The sequence below is a fragment of the Bos grunniens genome, chromosome 10 (assembly GCF_055505025.1).
Source record: "Bos grunniens cultivar Pamir isolate PY7600 chromosome 10, Bosgru_T2T1.0, whole genome shotgun sequence".
Taxonomy (NCBI): Eukaryota; Metazoa; Chordata; class Mammalia; order Artiodactyla; family Bovidae; genus Bos; species Bos grunniens.
The window spans coordinates 16,075,152-16,097,278 of record NC_141174.1 but is presented as its reverse complement, the minus strand read 5'-3'; the positions used below and the strand labels follow the sequence as shown (position 1 = coordinate 16,097,278).

The following is a 22,127-nucleotide window of genomic DNA, read 5'->3' as shown; positions in this document are numbered from 1 at the left end:
TTTACCTTAGCAATATAATAATAACTAAATAACTACCTGGCACTTCAGTGTTTCACCCACAAATTATCTGTTTTTCTGTGTTACACATAGATTTAAAGGCATTATTCTGGGGGTTCAGAAGCACATCCTATAAAAAGGAGGAGGTTAGGCTGCTATTAAAAGCATTTTTCTTTAAACCCACAAGAAGGGAGAACAAGTCAGAAGGTTTGCACATCTCTTTGAGAGTTGGGAAGTTTTCCTGTACAGGGTTCACTAAACTGCCTGAGAAAGGTGTTTTAGCTCCTGTCTGGTCCAGTTAACTCAGTGATTGAGTCCATGAATGTAGCAGAAGTCTGCTTCCTGACCTCTTGCCCCCCTCCCCAAGTCTAGCCAACCAGGCCTTTAAGCTGTGAGACCCTGCTCGTCAGGCCGTCTGAACAAGATACAGTTCATCCCAGGGTGCTGTTGAAAAACCACTCAAAAGTCCTTTCCCACTGACGGTGGCATAGTGACATTCTTTTTGTTATGAACTTTAAATGAGGTAGTGAACGGGAACGCTCTTAGCAGAGTGCCTGGAATGCACCGTGAATGTTACTTTTCCTTGACTTCCCTACCTCCAGCTATATTCTGTGTGTGCTATAGAAGGGAAGGTGTAGAGTCAGCAGATTTGGAAATTTGAGAAGGAAGCCGGAATGAGGGCCTTTGGCTTAAAGCCAAAGCCACTGGCCCTCCTCCTTTGTAAGCATGGTGTTCTTCTTGAGTTCCGAAGTGGTAACGGTGAACGAAAATAGCAGAGCGCGGCAGATTAGATAACTGGCATTTCTCTCGTGCTGATTTGATGGTGTAAACCACCATTGTTGTAGGGCCTGAAGCCACACCAGCTGCCCTCATCCCTGTCCCTCTGCTTCCTCCTAAGCTTTTCCTGTCCTGGAGCCCAGCCTCCATATACACTCCCCCAGGCTTTTTTTTTTTTTAAAGCTATTGTAGATCTACAGTCAGAGAAAGGGACCTTACCTGGCCTTTCGAACACCAGTGTGGGTTTCATTTACAAGTAGTGAGAAGCAGTGTCCTCTGCTAAGCTTTGGCCATGTGGGCCCTGGTAAAATTCTGTGCTGCTTTGTGCTTTTCGCATGGGGACATGGCAGCAGCACCTCAGTGGGCCTCTGCCCGCCTGCTTTGTTGTCTCTGGGACAACAAGGGAAAGGAACTTATTTCAATACAAAGTAAAGCCAGTGGAAGTCAAACCCTAAGGATCTAGAAATCACTTTGACTTTCAAATGAAATTATTTGCCTGGCCGCTCTTGGCAGGATGACCTATTTTTCACTCTCAGATTCTTATTCTTTTCACATGCATGGTACAGTTGTTGGAGATCCAGGGTGGCTTTGGAATATAATAAATTAGTAAAAATAAACAAACCCTTGAGATTCTTGCCCTAGTGTCTTATACACTTCACTGCTCCCAAAACGTTGTTCTCTCCCCAGAGCCAGAGGGACAAGAATTTGGGTTTATTACCCACTCTTAACATGGTTAGAAAGCAAGAGAGAGAGGATAGATTCGATGTTTGGCAGGAAATGGGGCTCCAGCATCAGGGTGAACAATGATCCCCTAAAGCCTAGTTTTAGATTTGACCTCTTGTCCTTTCAGCCAAGATTAAATAAAGTGTTAAGTGGGGGTTTTTCTTACATTTTTCAGGATCTTTGGAAGCTCCCCAGGTTATTTTCGCCAGATCCAAACCCTTGCCCACACAATCTGGAGCCCTTGCTACAGTTATAGGACACAGAAAACCAAAGTCGGTGAAGTCAGGGCCAATTTAAGGTAACAGTAAGAAATAAGAGCTTATTTTTTTTTTATTATAACTTGCTGACTTTATGCCACAGCAAGAGTATTAATAGCTATCAAGAGAAGTGATAGTTTCTCAAAATGACAAGGAAATTGGCATTTTATAAAAACCGAAGCTCAGAAGGACTCTCCAAAATTGTGGGTCCAAGTTAAGCTACCGCTATCTTGCGTCTGTGTTGACCTACCAGTAGGTGGCGCTGTGGCAGTAAGAAATCTCCTTAACTCTTATGGAGGCTTTTGGTTAAAAGTATGGGGACGTTAAGGCCAATCAAAGAAGAAACTAAAACCGTAATTGAGTTATTCACAAATAAAATGTAACAGGATATGTTGAAAAGCATGATATTTGAAGACCAAATTGCAGTAGCATCTAAAGAAGATGAATATTTATTATTAAAGAAGACTTTTAGACTACAGTTGAGTAATTTGTGAATTGGACTTTGAGATAATAGGAGATAGGCAAAGAAAAAAAATTATTTTTTAATTTTTTGGCGAGATTGATTAATTATGCTTCTTTCTGAGTTAAGATAAACATATACTATAACTGGAAGAAAAACAAAACTATAACTCCATCCTACCACTTGTCCCAAAAAAAGCTCCTTCATTGAAGGAATGCCCTGACTTGATCTTGTGAGGTTATACCCACACTTCACCAGTGCTACCCGCCCCCAGTATTTTGTTCCCCGCTCTCACTTCCAGAAAATTCTATGAAACCACAAAATTTTGATGATTCCTTTCCTCTTTGCTCTACCCTACACACTAAAGCATTAATGGCACACCTGCTATGAGCTTAATACTCCTCTTACCTCTAGTGGAATATTTATAAACTTATTTGAGAAGCATTATTCATCAAACTACCCCAGGAGAGGCAAAGGAGGGAGGAAAATTATTTACCCACCACAGGATTCATTTACATTGGATCAGAAAGCTTCAAATATCTTTCCCCAGCCCATCTCAACTCTTTCCAAAAAGGAATGAGAAGAGAGGACGGAACACCAAATCCACGGCTTGGTCATCTACCAAAATGTACCAGAGAAACCGAAACCAACCAGAGTGCTATTGGTAATGCTTACCAGTGTCCTGCAGTTCTGATACTAAACAGCCTATCCAGTGAGGAGCAACGCATAAAATATAGAAAACTAAAGCGAGAAGGTCAATATTTCCTTCAGGAGACTGGCAGCCAGGAGAATGAATGTGACATCAAGCTCCAAACCAAACCAGCGGCCTGCCAAGAAGTACTAATGTCCCTCCGTTTCCAGGACTGTGAGACTTGGACTTGCCTCGGTTGTAATATCACTTTCCTTGAACCTATTTCATTAGTAGCCCTTACAGTCCACCCAGAAGATACACTGGCAACATAGGCTCATCAGCAAAGAAGCCCCGGGAAAGAGCTTGTCTCTCAACACTTAAATCTCCATTGGAGACACAGATCCCGCTGAGCCTGAGCTGTACCTAAGCTAGGGGTGGGAGGTGGGGGTGAGACCACACGCCAAGTGTGTATGGGCCCAGAAGACAGTGGGTGCAGTATAACTGCGGGGAGGCCCCGGGGGCAGGCCCGCCAGCCCAGCAGATGGCAGTGGGCTGCCTCTCCTTGAGCAGAGGAGTTAGGTAGTTTACAAAGTAAGGAGGCAGAACCCCAGGAGTCCACAGCCCATCACCCAGACGTGTGCTTTATTCCCATTTAAATGCAGTGTAGACAGAATCACTGCTTGGGCAGAGGTCCCTTTAGCCACAGTCATGAAGGAAGATCATCACCAGCTCTCCATATATGAGTTTAGAGAGGCAGTCAAGTTAAATTCAAGGATTTTGATACGTGTTTGCATAGCATGTTATATAAGACTGAAAAAATACCAGTTCTTATCAAAAAATGAGAAAGATGTGCTGAAGGATACTGGGGACTCAAGACAGTTTAAGATCCTCAAATGCTGCCCCAGGCAAGTGGCATATTTAAAAACATGCACTGTTCTGTGTCTTCGTAGAGTCTTTATTGTCAACTTGCATCCATTCATCTCAGAGTCAATTATGTCAACTCTATTTTCTTGATGCTTTGGCATTTGGGGACCTTACAGACTGCCCCTGCCAGGCAAGCTAGTGCCTAAAGATAATGACAACTTGCCCACATATGTGCCTTTCATATACAAACCAGCCAATCCCAAGTTTATATCCCCGACTACCTCCTTATCTAATTCTTCCATGGCAAGTCAAAATTTCCCTTGCCCTAAGTCACTCTGGGACCAGGGACCAAGCAAGTAGATACCACCCCTATAGCCCAAAGCCCTCCAGAATTATTTAAACTAGCCCATTTTAAGCTGTTTACCCTGCCCCGCCTCACCTTTCCCAAGGAAACTCCAAATAAGGCTCTGGCCTAGCCTTTCCCCTCACCTCTGTCTTCTGAGTACACTGACGTTTGCCCCTGGATGGCGGACATGACCCCCTGTCTGGGACCTACGACCAAAATCAACTTCGTCCTGCCAGGCCTTGTTCATACCCGCCCCTTAACCGTGCTGACTTCAGCGCACCATACCCAACATGTACTTTCTTAGAACAGACATCAATAGGAAGAATAGCTTTGATTTGTTGTACAAGGAACCAGGAAAAAATCTGAATCAATTAGGTTTGTATCACCCAGTTCTAAGCAACTGGTCTTAGTACTTCATTACAGGCTGTATTGCACAAGTGATGTTTGAACAGTAGGTGTTTTCTAGTCTCAATCTGGCTGCAGCCACACAAGAAGGATGTGGGTCCCTCTACATGGCAACATCGCCTGGCTGCCAGCCATTGAAATTTCATGCTTTCCTGTCCCGAGGCCTCTTTCATTTCATGTAGTAACTCTTTCTACATTCAGCAACAAAACTCAGGCATAGCTGAACAACCTGGGTGGAAATAGGGGGTAGGAAACAGCCCGTCTTTCAGTTTAAGGGGAAATGGTGGGGGGGTGCTTCTAAGAACCCACCCAAAGGGGGTTCATTTGCCTTAAAGAAAATCAGGGAACTCTGCTTCTGAAAGGGATTAAGAAATGGACTACTGAGATAACATCTGAAAATGGATATTGTCTCTTGCTGAGCTGGCAAAGTCCCAAGAGAGGAGCGATGATTCTTCAATTGTTAACAATTACTACTTTGTTATAAACAGAGGAGGGAAGTGCGGTGGCTCCTTTCTCAACTTACATTTGTATTAAGGAAGCACAATCACCTTCTGGAAAAAATTTGCCTGGCACCCTGGACTGTTAGAGCTCTACCTACCACTGCATCTTGTAGCAGGTTTGTGCTGTCCTGTGTGGTATCCATTCACTTTGGGTGGAAAAAGATCCTGTTTATTCTTGCAGTCCTGAATTGGGCAGGCAACCAGCATAAAGTTACCTTACCCTGGGAGCCTTTATACTTTATCGCTATAAGTCATCAATCTATACTCCGTGGTTATTCCTCCAGTGAACCCACACACCATGCTTCTGGATTCAATGAGATGCTTGTTATAGGCACATACCTTTGCTCTGCCATCCTTTTATCCTTAGGACATAATTGCTCCTAAATGTTCTAAAGAAAGAAAACGGCATGCTAAGCCATGCCTGTCTTTGGAAAAAGCAAGTTTTGCCCGTGGAAATATTTACAGCTCTGCTTGCCCTACCTGTAGAATTTGAACTGGGTCCCAAAGAGTGTGTAGGTAGGTAACGCAAGGTGTGGAGAATGGTGAGTTGAACTATATTGCCCTGTGGGCATGATTCACATTTATATTTATTCTGTATTCTTTCAAGTTAGGATTATAAGGCAAAAGACTCAGATTCTCTTAAGTCCCCAGAATGAAGATCATCACTAGTAAAGCAATGGTCTCTTACAGTTCTCTGATCGCACCTTTTGGACATGCAATATGTCCATTTGGGGCTTCTGTAAGTATCAGCGAGCCCTCTTCTCTTGAAACCTATACCCAGGTTAACTGGTTATGTGATACCAAAGGGGAGCAGCTTGAATGTGTGGAATGTCCCTTCAGCTTCATCAAGAAAACATAGCATGTGTCCCCAGTATAAAATGGGGATATACCTGAGAAATCCAACCTGGTTGTCAGGGTGTGAAGGAGAAAGTCAGCTGGGTAGAAGCTGCTGTTTCAGTGTTGCCTGTTTGTTGGTGGCTTCTGTTGTTGGGCAGAAGAATCACTTTTTTCTTTTTTTGGATCAGTTGGATTAAAAAGTGACTTTCCTCCCTGCCATTCACTTCTGGTTTGCTTCCCAGGGAAATTAAGATATGTGACAAGACATTTGATGAGTTATTTTTTAATTTTTTATGGCTGAGCTTCAAGTCTTAGTAAATAATGAATCATTCATAGTTAATCTGCAGACATTAAAATATGCAATTTCTAGAAATGTGACTTCTCTCAGGCCTTGTATTTTCTATTTACTCATCCTTTCTACTGTTCTCCACTGCAAATCGCCATTATTCCTGGTACCTATCCTTATCCTCCTCTTTTCATGCCGAGGATTTAGGTTGTCTACAATAGCCTTTGATTATCGAGGTGAGAGAGGCCCTCAGTTTACCTCTGGTACAGAAAGTTATTCAGAGAAGGAAATGGCAACCCACTCCAGTGTTCTTGCCTGGAGAATCCCAGGGACTGTGGAGCCTGGTGGGCTGCTGTGTATGGGGTCGCACAGAGTCAGACACAACTGAAGTGACTTAGCAGCAGCAGAAAGTTATTGTACATAAGCTCAGGGGAGAGACAGTCTCAAAAGTCAGACCTCATGAAAACCTGTAGCCTTATCTGGGACAGTTAGCAGCTATGGTGGCTAAATGATGAGTCTGTTAGGCCATCCCTATGACCAGGTCATCTATTGTCTCCTCAGCAACTAGCTTTCATTGTTCTCGGGTGAACAGCTCGTGACCCTTACTTGTGGCTCGACCTCTCTGTGTGATTCTTTCTCTCCCCACTTGCTGCGTTCAGCTTTAAAAGACAGAATCAGAATATTTTCCATTCACTCATCTAGCAAAGTGTCACTGGTGTGCAGAACTAAAGTTAGGTAGCTGCTGCCTTTCAGATGTCAGGCTGCTTCTAGTGTTAGCCTGATTATGTGATTAAAAAGTTTCCAGTCTGCACGGCTGGCAATTTTCGTCAGCTGAGATTGTAGCTAGGCAGATACAGCATAGACGTCTCATCTCTAGCAGAGTCTTAAAAAATATAATACCATGTGCAATAAAATAATAAAATATAAAGAGAAAATCAAGGCCAAGAAGTATATATTTCAAATTTTTCAAATATCAGACCAAGTAAAATTACTATAACTGAGGCTGAATCTGGTTCTGAATCTCCTAACAACCAGGACAAAATGGGAAGTGTGATGAATAAAAGTATATAATTCTCATTACCAAAAAGGGAGAAATACCCTGGGGGGAAATTAAGCTTCTTCCTAGCTCTTACTCCAAAACCTGTGTTTTCCTACTTTACACGGAGGACACTGAGCACCCCTGAATGAATGATAGTGCCCTCAGCACCCTAACACAACAGAAGTAGGTCACACTGCTTGGCGTGACCAACAACGAAGGCAAAGTATTTCAGTGCATGTCAACGAAGACAGTTTTGTGAAGGACAGAACTAATATAATCTAAGTTTCTTTGTGGTCCGACAAAGTCCAAGTGTAAAGGATTGGTTATTTAGAGGACTGGATGGATAGCATATGCCACAGACAATCTGAAAATACAACTTCTTACAATATTGATTGCTTAGTAAGAGCTGGTTGTACTCTTAGGCTAAAGTCCAGACACCTGGTCTTCCACATTGCTGGCTGAAGATGCCTCTGTATGCTTTGGAAAACAGGTGGCGCAGGTAACATTTTGTGAGCACTGTGGAGGCTAAGTGATATTCTCACCCCATCATACGGCATATTTCTTCTCTGTGCCTTTATTTGTATGTAGTTCCCTCTGCTTGTGCACCATCCACCTCCTCTTGCCCTTTTGCATGCCCGATCTGATTTAGATGCTTTCTGACTATGCTTGAGTGGAACCCTGTGATTACCTCTACTAGAATATGACACTTGCAACATTCTAATATCCTCAGGGATCACTTGACTGGTTCCCCCATTGGACTATAATTCCCTGGAAGGCAAGGATCAGCTGTGATTTGATGCTGAAACCCCAAGGCTTAGCACAATGACCAGCCAGCAGTAGGGACTTAAAAAATTCAGATTGAATAGATGAATGAGTGGAATTTCATGTTTCTGTCTGTGTGTATTCTTTTGCCAACATCTGGAGTACCTATTCACCTGTACAAATGTTTCTTATCCTTTAAGGATCCAGTTAAGTTTTTTCCCCTCCAATAATGCTTATTCATGTAATTAAATTTATCTTGCCATTTTTAAAAATCCCTAGAGCACTTATATTTTATACCACGAAGTTCAATGCTTCAAGTACTTTGTCATCTTTTTTCATTACTTACTTCTGGAGCAAATTGCCTCTTTCAGTAGGACCAGAAATCCTTGAGGGCAGGATTATGTTCTGTAAATTTCTTAAACTTCTAGCAATATCCAAAATGCATTACCTTGTAGTATCAGCCCTTAAGAAAAAAAAATACTTAACACACATAAAATTCTTCTGGAAAATAGTTTATGCCCTTTATCCTCCTCACTTTAAAGTAAAATGCCTAAAAAAATAAATAAAGTAAAATGCCTAATCTCAGAAGATTACAATGAAAATTTTATAAATAAAGCATTTTACTATTAAATAGTCTTCAAAACTAAAATCACCTACCTTATAAATTACCTAGTGTTTTAACCTATTTCTTGCAGTATTTTAAAACTACTTCCTACAAAATAATGACTAATCATTACTTTTCAGATAACAACCTCATACACATTCATAACGTTGCCATTTCAATTACAGTGCAGAATTCAGGATAAAGATGTTCTGTTTTAGACACATCAAGGATCTTTTTATAACAATTAAAATGAGGTATAGTTTTTCAAAAATATTATCCTTCAGCTTTTTTTCCTTCTGTACTAACTAATTGGAGCTCTTTAACTTTATCACATAGATCAGGTTTTGCTTCTCAACACTGAAGTGTCTTTTTTATTCTCTTCTGGACTCTCCATGAATTCTTTTTTTTTTTTAATTTGGCTGCTCTGGGTCTTCTTTGGTGCATGAGCTGGGTACTCTGTAGTTGCAGTGTGCAGGCTCATTGCAGTAGCTTTCTCTCGTTGCAAAGCACATGCTCTAGAGCATGCGGACTCAGCAGTTGTGGTGCATGAGCTCAGTTGCCCCACATCATGTGGGATCTTCCAGACCAGGATCGAACCCATGTTTCTTGCATTGGTAGGTGAATTCTTAACCACTGGACCACCAGGGAAGTTCTCCATGAATTCTTTAGGCTCCTCTTAAATTGTATAATACCTGACATTGGATACTATAATACTAGTGCTCTGCTTAGTATTGATTATATTTTAAAATTTGTCATTATGGTTCTCAAGTCATATGTTACAGTTTTTATTTATATTTATATAGTATTCTCAAAACCAAAACTTAAAGTTCTCTCAGCCCTTATTACCTCTTACGTTCCCTGCTTCCTCTTCCTTCAAGTTCAGTGCCATATGCCAATATCACTGGCATCATCAACAATAATACCTAACTTTTGTAAGAATTCCAATGTAAACTGAAAAGAGCATAACTCTGAAGTTAGAGTGACCTTTCTGGGCTCTGCCACTTCCCACTTGGCAACCATGGGCTAAATCACATAACCTCTTTGAATCAGTTTTTTCATCTGTACTTTGAGCAAAAAAGCATCAACCTTAGGAATTCCCCGGTGGTCCACTGGTGAGGACTCCATGCTTCCACTGCATGGGGGACAGGTTCGATCCCTGGTTGGGGCACTAAGGACCCACATGCCCATGTGACCAAAAAAAAAAAAATCTATCTTGCAGGATTGATGGAAAGATTACAGATTGTGTCAACAACAAAAACTAATCAACATGATTTATAAAGGAGCAAAGGACTGGAAATAGGCATTTCTCCAAGGGAGATATGCAAAGGGCCAATAAGCACATGAAAATATGCTCAACATCACTAATCATAAAGGAAATACAAAGCAAAATCATAATGAGATATTACCTTATACTCATTAGGATGGCAACTATTTACAAAAATATATATAGAAAATAACTAGTTTTGGCAAGGAAATTAGAGAAATGGAAATCTTGTGTATACCATTGGTGAGAATGTAAAATGGTGCAGCCTCATATGGTGCTTCCTTAAAAAATTAAAAACAGAATGACCGTATAATTCAGCAGTTTTACTTTTGTGTATATACCCAAAAGAACTGAAGGCAGAGTCTTGAACATGTGTTTGTATGCCCATATTCATAGCAGCATTATTCCCAATAGCTACAGGGTAGAAACAACCCAGGTGTCTATCAATGGATCACAGATAAACAAAATGTAGTTATACATATACAATGAAATGTTATTATTTAAGGCTTAAGAAGGAAAGAATTTCTGCATTGCAGCGTGAATGAACCTTGAGGACATTATGCTGAGTTAATTAAGCCAGTCAGAAAATGACAAATACTGTATCATTCCACTTATGTGTGAGACCTAGAGTTGTCAAATTCACAGAGACAGAAAGTATGGTTGCCAGCTTTTTTCTGGTGATTAGTGATGTTCCACATTTTCTCAGATAGCTATTGTCCATTTGTATATATCCTTTGGAAAAAGTGTTTATTCAGAAAACCCTGAAGACTCCACCAGAAAATTATTAGAGCTAATTAATGAATATAGTAAAGTTGCAGAATATAAAATCAACACACAGAAATCCCTTGCATTCCTATATACTAACAGTGAGAAAACAGAAAGAGAAATTAAGGAAACAATTCCATTCACCATTGCAACGAAAAGAATAAAATACTTAGGAATATATCTACCTAAAGAAACAAAAGACCTATATATAGAAAACTATAAAACACTGGCAAAAGAAATCAAAGAGGACACAAATAGATGGAGAAATATACCATGGTCATGGATTGGAAGAATCAATATAGTGAAAATGAGTATACTACCCAAAGCAATCTATAGATTCATTCAATGCAATCCCTATCAAGCTACCGATGGTATTTTTCACAGAACTAGATCAAATAATTTCACAATTTGTATGGAAATACAGAAAACCTCGAATAGCCAAAGCAATCTTGAGAAAGAAGAATGGAACTGGAGGAATCAACCTGCCTGACTTCAGGCTCTACTACAGAGCCACAGTCATCCAGACAGTATGGTACTGGCACAAAGACAGAAATATAGATCAATGGAACAAAATAGAAAGCCCAGAGATAAACCCACACACTTATGGTCACCTTATCTTCGACAAAGGAGGCAAGAATATACAACAGAGAAAAGACAATCTCTTTAACAAGTGGTGCTGGGAAAACTGGTCAACCACTTGTAAAAAAATGAAACTAGAACACTTTCTAACACCATACACAAAAATAAACTCAAAATGGATTAAAGATCTAAACATTAAGACCAGAAACTATAAAACTCCTAGAGGAAGACATAGGCAAAACACTCTCTAACATAAATCACAGCAGGATCCTCTATGACCCACCTCCCAGAATATTGGAAATAAAAGCAAAAATAAACAAATGGGACCTAATTAAAATTAAAAGCTTTTGCACAACAAAGAAAACTATAAGCGAGGTGAAAAGACAGCCTTCAGAATGGGAGAAAATAATAGCAAATGAAGCAACTGACAAACAACTAATATACAAAATATACAAGCAACTCCTGCAGCTCAATTCCAGAAAAATAAACGACCCAATCAAAAAATGGGCCAAAGAACTAAACAGACATTTCTCCAAAGAAGACATGCAGATGGCTAACAAATACATGAAAAAATGCTCAACATCACTCAATATTAGAGAAATGCAAATCAAAACCACAATGAGGTACCATTTCACGCCAGTCAGAATGGCTGCTATCCAAAAGTCTACAAGCAATAAATGCTGGAGAGGGTGTGGAGAAAAGGGAACCCTCTTACACTGTTGGTGGGAATGCAAACTAGTACAGCCACTATGGAGAACAGTATGGAGATTCCTTAAAAAACTGGAAATAGAACTGCCATATGACCCAGCAAACCCACTGCTGGGCATACACACCAAGGAAATCAGAACTGAAAGAGACACGTGTACCCCAATGTTCATCGCAGCACTGTTTATAATAGCCAGGACATGAAAGCAACCTAGATGTCCATCAACAGATGAATGGCTAAGAAAGCTGTGGTATATACACACAGTGGAATATTACTCAGCCATTAAAAAGAATACATTTGAATCTGTTCTAATGAGGTGGATGAAACTGGAGCCTTTTATACAGAGTGAAGTAAGCCAGAAAACACCAATATAGTACACTAACGCATATATATGGAATTTAGAAAGATGGTAACGATAACCCTGTATGGGAGACAGCAAAAGAGACACAGATGTATAGAACAGTCTTTTGGACTCTGTGGGAGAGGGCAAGGGTGGGATGGTTTGGGAGAATGGCATTGAAACATGTATATCATCATATGTGAAACGGATCGCCAGTCCAGGTTCGATGCATGATACAGGGTGCTTGGGGCTGGTGCACTGGGATGACCCAGAGGGAGGGGATGGGGAGGGAGGTAGGAGGGGGTTCAGGATGGGGAACACATGTACACTCATGGCAGATTCAAGTCAATGTATAGCAAAACCAGTACAATATTGTAAAGTAATTAGCCTCCAAAAAATAAATAAATAAAATTTTTTAAAAGGTGTCTATTCAGATTATCTGCCCATTTTTAACTAGATTGTTTCATTTTACTGCTATTGAGTGGTATGAGGTTATATATATATATATATATGTATATGAAAGTTTTGGATATTAACTGCTTATCAGATATATGACATACAAATATTTTCTCCCACTCCATAAGTTGCCTTCATTTTGTTGATTATTTCTTTTGCTGTGTGGAAGTTTTTTAGTTTAATGTAGTCTTACTTGTTTATTTTTGCTTTTGTTGCCTTTGGTGTCAAATCCAAAAAATCATCTCCAAGATTGATGTCACTTCATGGCAAATAGATGGGGAAAGGTGGAAATAGTGACAGAGTTTATTTTCTTGGGCTCCAAAATCACTGGGGACGATGACTGCAGCCATGAAATTAAAAGGTGCTTGCTATTTGGAAGGAAAGCTATGACAAATGTAGATCGTGTATTAAAAAGCAGAGACATCACTTTGCTGACTGAGGTCCGTATAATCAAAGCTATGGTTTTTCCAGTAGTCATGTATGGATGTGAGAGTTGGACCATAAAGGAGGCTGAGTGCCAAAGAATTGATGCTTTTGAACTGTGGTGCTGCAGAAGACTCTTGAGAGTCCCTTTGACAGCAAGGATATCAAACCACTCAATCCTTAAGGAAATCAACACTGAATAATCATTGAAAGGACTGATGTTGAAGCTGAAACTTCAATACTTTGGCCATCTGATGTGAAGAGCTGACTCACTGGAAAAGATTGTGATACTGGGAAATATTGAAGGCAGGAAGAGAAGGGAGCGACAGGAGGATGAAATGGTTGGATGGTATTACTGACTCAATGGACATGAGTTTGAGCTAACTCTGGGAGATAGTGAAGGACAGGGAAGCCTGGTGTGCTGTAGTCCATTGGGTTGCAAAGACTGCTTTGGGTAATATGAGCATTTTAACAGTATTAATTCTTTCAGTCCATGCACAGAATCTCTCTCCATTCATTTATGTCTTCTTCAGTTTCTTTCATCAACATGTTATAGCTTTCATTGTACAGGTCTTTCATCTTCTTGGCTTATTCCTACGTAGTTTATTCTTTTTGATGCAGTTATAAATTGGATTGTTTTCTTAATTTCTCTTTCTGTTGGTTCATTGTTAGTGTATAGTAATTCAGCTGATTTTTGTATGCTGATTTTGTATCCTTAAATTTTATGGAATTCATTTGTTCTAATAGTTTTTGGTGAAATCTTTGGGGTTCTCTATATACTTTATTTTTGGGGGCTCCAAAATCACTGCAGATGGTGACTGCAGCCATGAAATTAAAAGACGCTTACTCCTTGGAAGGAAAGTTATGACCAACCTAGATAGCATATTCAAAAGCAGAGACATTACTTTGCCAACAAAGGTCCGTCTAGTCAAGGCTATGGTTTTTCCAGTGGTCATGTATGGATGTGAGAGTTGGACTGTGAAGAAAGCTAAGCGCCGAAGAATTGATGCTTTTGAACTGTGGTGCTGGAGAAGACTCTTGCGAGTCCCTTGGACTGCAAGGAGATCCAACCAGTCCATTCTGAAGGAGATCAGCCCTGGGATTTCTTTGGAAGAAATGATGCTAAAGCTGAAACTCCAGTACTTTGGCCACCTCATGTGAAGAGATGACTCATTGGAAAAGACTCTGATGCTGGGAGGGATTGGGGGCAGGAGGAGAAGGGGACAACAGAGGATGAGATGGCTGGATGGCATCACCGACTTGATGGATGTGAGTCTGGGTGAACTCCGGGAGATGGTGTTGGACAGGGAGGCCTGGCATGCTGCGATTCATGGGGTCGCAAAGAGTTGGACACGACTGAGCGACTGAACTGACTGATATACAATATGTCATCTGCAAACTGTGATGGTTTCATTCTTGCTTTTTGATTTGGATGGCTTTTATTTTTTTCTTGTCTAACTCTTCTGGCAGGGATGGTATTGTATCACATAAAAGTGAACATCTTTGTCTTGTTCCTGATTTTAGAGGAAAAGCTGTCATTATTTTTTTGCTTTTCACTATTGAGTATGATATTAGTATGATATTAACATGGGCTTGGCATAGTAGTGTTAGTTGCTCAGTCATGTCCGGCTCTTTGCCATCCCATGGACTGTAGCCCACCAGGCTCCTCTGTCCATGGGGATTCTTCTGGCAAGAATACTGGAGTGGGTTGCCATTCCCTTCTCCAGAGGATCTTCCTGACCCAGGGATCAAACCCAGGTTTTCTACATTGCAGGCAGATTCTTTATCATCTGAGCTACAGGGAAGCCCAAGAATACTGGAGTGGGTAGCCTATCCCTTCTCCAGCAGATCTTCCCAACCCAGGAATCAAACTGGAGTCTCCTGCTATAGCCTTTATTATACTGAGGTATATTCCCTCTGTAGTCACTTTATTGAGAGTTTTTAAGTTGGATGGATGCTAGTTTTGCTAAATGCTTTTTCTGCATCAGTTGCAATGGTTGTATCATTTTTATCCTTCATTTTTTAAGTGTGATATAGACACTGATTTGTGAGTGTTAAACTATCCTTGCATTCCTGAAGTAAATTCCACTTGATCATGGTGTATGATCCTTTTTATATATTATTGGATTCTGTTTGCTAATATTTTGTTGAGGACCGTTTTTTCATCTGTTCGTCAGGCCTATGATTTTTGTTTTCTGTGGCATCCTTATGTGGCTTTGGTATTGAAGTATTGCTACCCTTGTAAAGTGAGTTTGGAAGTGTTCCTCTTCTGTTTTTTGGAAGAATTCTGAAGGATTGGTGTTCTTGTTTCATAGACTCAGTGAAGCTACCTGGTCCTGGACTTTTGTTTGTTGAGAGGTTTTTGATTATTGATCCAATCTCATTTTATGTTATGAGTATTTTACTCCACATTACAGAAAACTATAGAGTCTGTATACAGTGCACCTCGTAGTGTTTGGTACATGATAGGCTCTTGATAAATGGTAGTTCTTACTGTGGTGTCACCATTCAAGGCATGTGGCTTCATTATGATCCTTGAAGTCATATTACTGTTAAATAATATTTAAAAAGTTAGATTCCTTAGAAAGCAAACTCTTTAAGATGTACATTAGCGTGCAGGAAGTTTATTAAGGAGTGCTCTTGGGATCAGCACCTATAGAAGGGAAGGGAATGGAAAGAAGCAGGATTGGACAGTGGGAGAAAGTACACTGTGATGCAGTGACAAAGGAGGCCTCAGCTGGCCCCCAAGGATGCTATAGAACTGAAATGACCTTTCAGATTTGTGAGTCATGGTGGGGGGGCTAGGGCACAGTTTACATACTTCCTCTCTGCCAACCTGTCCTTGGATATGGGCTGCCTGGGACAAGAATGTAACCTTGAGTAATGGGGCCGTCGCTAGAAAGGGCTGAGGGTAGCAGTGGAGGTGGGGAATGTCTTTCATTCCTGCAGAGGAGGGGAGTGAACATGCATTACTATAGCAAAAATTTAGAAGTAAAACTCAGGTTTTAGTGCCTCCGAGTCCATTCAGGCTCATTTCTAGTCCTCTGTATTCATGAGTAAAATTCCCATGTTATATCTTTCACATTGTTAAAGCAATAACTAGGGAACTTTCCATTGATATAGCATTTCTTTTCAAATCCTTGGTGGTTAAGAACTAGTTATTTTCCTTTTTAAGTCCTACATGGACTGTTACTTTAATAAAATACATACACAAAAAAATTTACTGGATAAATAAGAAATTATATAACAGATATGCTCAAATTTATTATCAACAGATTCATCAGACGTAAAATTGCTGTGACAATTTGCTATAAAGGTTTTAACTGCCCACTTTCAATTTCTAAACTTATCTCATTGTAACCTAGTAACAAAGAGTTCTCAAAACTGGTACCAATCTGGGACTCCACTCTAAATAATTCTGGGTTACAGGATTCTTACAAATGATTGTTGCTACTGCTGCTGTTTAACCACTGAGTTGTATCCAACTTTTTGCAGTTCTGTGGACTGAAGCCCATCAGGCTCTTCTGTTCATGGGATTTCCTAAGCAAGAATACTGGAGTGGATTGCCATTTCCTTCTCCAGGGGCTTTTCCTGACCCGGGAGTTGAACCCGCATGTCCTGCTTGGCAGGCAGATTCTTTACCACTAAGCCATGCTGATGTCCTTCTAAATTGACATTGGCAATATATGGGTTAAGTGAGTGTTATTCTTCAATCTAGAGATCTGATCTTTTGCTATTCTTGAGGAATCCATAGTTCTCTTCAAGCCTGGCCTGAATCTAGGAACACCATCAGCATCACAGGTTTCAGGTATAAGTAGTTCAAAGGCCATTACCTACCCAAGGATCTAGCGGATGAAAGAAACAAAGACTGTTTCTTGTTTAACAAGGTAAGAGTCATCAGGCATCTTCTATTCCTGGAACTAGGAAAACTGACTCATCTCCTGTGACCCTCCTGGGACATTTGATGTAAGGGTAGGGAGGTAAGAGGACAGGGAAAGGAGGTCTGACAAACAGGGCATGTCCTTCAGGAAAGAAGTAGAAGTAAAACAAAGGGGTCGTGATACATTCAAAGGGTTTATAAAGCTTTCTTGTCTAATTTGGGGCGTATGACCCAAGTACAAGCCATGGTTATAACTTCAGTTGATCTGTGAATCCCCTGAAATTGTATACAGAATATCAGGTGTGCTGCGTTTGTGTCTTTTGGATAGTGTTCTCAGAATAACCCCAAAACTCATAATCATTGACTTAACTCCCTAGCTTGAAACATGGGTTAGATTTCCCCACGTGCAAGGATTCAAAGTCAAGTCACCAAACATTCTCACTTGGATCTACTGTACTGCTTTCTTAGTCCATCCACCCTTGCCATCTCTCTTCTTCCTCCTTTCCATTCTCACATCATTGTGAGCATTTCAAGATGCAAACTGTTTCTGACATACACATACACGTACTACATGAAGCCCTTCAAAAAAAAAAAAAACAAAGCTTACCACTGTTCTTGGGATCAAAACAAAACAGGATAAAAAGTCTTACATGACCTGCCTACCTTCCATTCTTAGCCCCTACACCACCTTTCTCACATGCTTTCTCCTCACTAACCATCCTGGTCTTCTCTGAACTCCCCACACTTCCTCAGTCCACAGAGCCTTTGAGGATTCTGTTCCACCTGAATGTTCTTTCCTTACCCTCAGGTGAATTTCTTTTCTCTGGTCTCTCTGATTAGGGCATGTCCCCCTTTTACAGCAACTGTATAGCTTCTCCTTTGTAGCATTTGTTGCAGTTCCTTTGTGATCTCCTCTTAGTGTTTGTCTTTCTCACTAGACTCTGAGTTCCTTGGGGACAAGGACTGTGCTATTCACCCTTACATGCCCAGGGTTGAGCAGAGAAACTATAGAGAAAGCTTGCCATGGTGTTTATGAGTGGGTTAGCAATTTCTTCTTCACTTAACAGAGAAAATTAAGGTGTAAACACTAGGAAACAGCCAAGTTCACATAACTGACTGATGACAAATCTAGGCTTTGAGCTGAGATTTGACTTCTAAGCCCTTGCTCTTAACTACTGTAATCACAGTACAGCTGCTTTAAAAAGTGAGAGAGGTTATTAATGACCCCTGTCTCACTTAAAGAAAAGTTTATATGCTTCAGGAGGATATTATACTCATTAATATATATGCACCCAGTTCAGGAGTACTTACTTCAATATGTAAAGCAGATACTTAACAAATAGTACAATATTAAGGAACTTTAATACCCCACTTTTATCGATGAACAGATCATCCAGACTGAAAATCAGTAAGGTAATAGTGGTCTTAAATGATACAACAGACCAACTGGACTAAATAAATATGTACAGGACATTATATCAAAAACAGCAGAATATACATTCTTTTCAAGTGCGCATGGAGCATTCTCCAGGATAGGTCACACGCTGGGCCACAAAACAAGTCTCAGCAAATTTAAGAACACAGAAATTATATCAAGCATTTTTTTCTGACCACAGTGTTATAAAACAAGAAACCAATTGCAGAAAGAAAAATGGGAAAAGAACGAACATGGAGACAAAACAACATGCTACTAAAAAAACCAATGGGTCAATGAGGAAATCAAAGAAGAAATCAGAATTTACCTCAAGACAAATGAAACTGGAAACACAACACTCCAAAATCTATGGATACAGCAAAAGCAGTTCTAAGAGGGAAGTTTATAGTGATACAGACCTTCCTCAATAAATAAGAAAAATCTCAAATAAACAATCTAACCCACCACCTAAAGGAATTAGAAAAAGAAGAACAAGTCCCAAAGTCAGCAGAAGAAAGGAAATAATAAAGATCAGAAAGGAAATAAGTAAAATAGAGACCAAAAAAACAGAAGCAATGGAAAACAATGAAATCATGAACTGATTTTTAAAAAAGATAAATGAAACTGATACTCCATTAGCCAGGTTCACCAAGAAGAAAAGAGGATCCAAATAAAATAAGAAATGAGGAGAAATAACTGATACCACAGAGATACAAAAAATCATAAGAGAATACTATGAACAGTTATGTGGCAACAATTGGACAACTCAGAAGAAATGACAAGTTTCTAGAAACAAAGAACATGTCAAGACTGAATCAAGAAGAAATGGTCAGTTTGAACAGTTACTAGTAGTGGTATTGAACTTGTAATTAAAAAAAAAAAAACTCCTGGCAAATAAAAGTCTAGAACTGGATGACTTCACAATAAAATTCCACCAAACACATAAAGAAGAGCTAATACCTATTCTTCTTAAACAATTCCAAAAAATTGAAGAGGACAGACCATCCCCAAATTCATTCTACTAAGCCACATTACCTTGATACCAAAACCAGAGAAAGACATTTAAAAAAAGAAAAGAAAATTACAGGTCAATATCTTTGATGGATATAGATGCAAAAACCTCAACAAAATATTAACAAATCAAATCCAACAGTATATAAAAATGATCGTACAACATGATCAAGCTATATTTATTTCAGGCACACAAGGATGGTTCAACAGTTGCAAATCAATCAGTGTGATACAATTCTTGTCACTTCTGTTTATCATAGTATTGGAAATCCTAGCCACAGCAGTCAGACAAGAGAAAGAAAGAAAAGTCATCTAAATTTGACAGGGAAGGAGTAAAACTGTCACTATTTGCAGATGACATGCTTTTATATATAAACCCTAAAGTCTCCACCCAAAAAACTATTAGAACTAATATATGAATTCAGTAAAAATGGCAGGATATAAAATAATATACATAATTCTGTTTTTTTCTAATATACTAATAACTATTAGAAGGAGAAAAGTTTAAAAAATCCCATTTAAAATTGCATCAAAAAGAACAGAAATAAACTTAACCAAGGAAGTGAAAGACCTACTCTTAACACTATAAAACATTGATGAAGGAAATTGAAGGTGATACAAAGAGATGGAAAGATATCCATTGCTCTTGGGTTGGAAGAATTAATATTGTTAAAAGGCCATACTACTCACAGAAATCTACAGATTTAATGAAATCCCTAGCAAATTACCCATGACATTTTTCAAAGAACTAATAAACTAAATAATCCCTAAAATTTATATGGAGCCATAGAAGAGCCTGAATTGCTGAAGCAATCTTGAGAGAAAAGAACGAAGTTGGAGGTATTGTCCTTCCAGACTTCAGACTATACTTGCAAAGCCACAGTAATCAAAACAGCATGGTACTGGCACAAATCGATGGAACAGAATAGAGAGCCCAAAAATAAACCCATGCACCTATGGTCATTAATCTACAACCAAGGAGACAAGAATATACAGTGGAGAAAAGATTATCCCTTCAGTAAGTCCTGGGAAAACTGGACAAGTACATGTAAAACAGTGAGATTAGGATATTTCCTCACTATTCAAAAGTCAACTCAAAATTAAAGACCTAAATGTAAGACTGGAAACCATAGGACTCCTAGAAGAATACATAGGCAGAATACTGTTTGACATAAATCATGTAGTATTTTTTGGATCTGTTGTCCCCTAAGGATAAAGAAAGAAATGCACAAATAAACAAATGGAACCTAATTAAACTTAAAAGCTTTTGCATAGCAAAGGGAACCATTGACAAAATGAAAAGACAACTTAGTGAATAGGAGAAGATACTTGCAAATGTTATGACCAACAAGTGGTTAATATCCAAAATATATAAACAATCCATACAACCAAAAAGACAAATAGCCCAATTAAAAGAAAAAATGGGCAGAGGATTTGAATAAACATTTTTCCAAAGACATACAGATGGTCCACAGGCACATATAAAGATCTAAATGTTGCTAATTATAAAGAAATACAAATAAAAATAACAAAGAGATATCACATCACACCTGTCAAAATGGGTGTCATCAAAGAGAACACTAATAATAAATGTTGGCGAGGATGAGGAGAAAAGGGAACCCCTCATACACTTGCTGGTGGGAATATAGTTTGCTGTAGCCACTATGGAAAACAGTATGGAGATGCCTCAAAATCTAAAAATAGAAATACCATATGATCCAGCAATTCTACTCCTGGGTATATATCCATAAAAACTGAAAACACTAATTGGAAAAGATACAAGCAGCCCACCGTTCATAGCAGCACTATTTAAAGTAGCCAAGATATGGAAACAACCCAATTTTTCATCAACAAATGAGTGGATAAAGAAGCTGTAGAGTGTGTGTGTGTGTATTACTCAGTCATAAATATATATGCCATAATATGTATATAAATATACTCATAATTTATATTTCCACAATCATATGAGATTATAAGAATATAATATCATAATCATATGAGATTTATCTCATAAATCATATGATTTGTGACTCATAATCATAAAGTCATATGTATATATATATTAGTCATAAAAATAATGAAATCCTGTCACTTGCAGCAATGTGGATGGACCTAGAGAATATTATGCTGAGTGGAATAAGTCAGACAGAAAAAGATCAATACCATATGATATCACTTATATGTGGAATCTAAAAATAAGCAAATGTATATAGCAAAGCTAAACAGAATCACAGATACAGAAAATAAGCTAGTGGTTCCAGTGGAGAGACAGAGGGGGAGGGGCCAGATAGTGGTTTGGGATTAAGAGATACAAACTAGTATGTATAAACTAGATAAGCAACAAGGGTATATTTTTCAACACAGGAAATTAGAGCTATTATTTTGTAATAACTTTTAATAGAGTATAATCTATGGAAATAACAAATCGCTGTGCTGTACACTTGAAACTAACGTAATATTATAAATCAACTATACTTCAATTTGAAAAAAAAAGAATTGAATGAAGGTGAAAAAATATATACGCTTTGAAAGACACCATAAAGAAAGTGAAAAGAGCCCACAGAATGGAAGAAAGCATTTGTAGATCATATATCTGGCAAGTAAACTCTATTCAGATTACATATGGATCTCTTAGATCTCAACAATAAAAAGACAGATAACCCAATCTTTAAACTGAACAATGAATTTGAATTTTTACAAATGGCCAATAAGCACATGAAAAGATGCATGGTTAGTCATTAGAGAAGTGCAAGTCAAAACTACAAAAAGAGACCACTTCACACCCAATAAAAAGTCAGGTA

At 39.1% G+C, this 22,127-nt stretch overlaps 1 protein-coding gene across 50 annotated transcripts in view; it reads left to right on the top strand.

Annotated features, from left to right (window-relative positions):
• TTLL5 (tubulin tyrosine ligase like 5) overlaps window positions 1-22,127 on the top strand; it is a 316,623-nt gene that overhangs the window by 263,467 nt on the left and 31,029 nt on the right. For 13 of the 50 annotated variants that reach the window (XM_086319545.1, XM_086319563.1, XM_086319543.1 and 10 more), the window contains one exon: window positions 1,673-1,795. The exons of 36 other annotated variants lie outside the window; for them this stretch is intronic. In XM_086319545.1, coding sequence (XP_086175671.1) covers window positions 1,673-1,794 — 122 coding nt within the window. In that variant the 3' untranslated portion in view covers window position 1,795. Of the gene's footprint in view, window positions 1-1,672; window positions 1,796-2,764; window positions 3,789-22,127 lie in introns of those variants that run through there. One more of the 50 variants, XM_086319538.1, reaches the window with a different exon arrangement.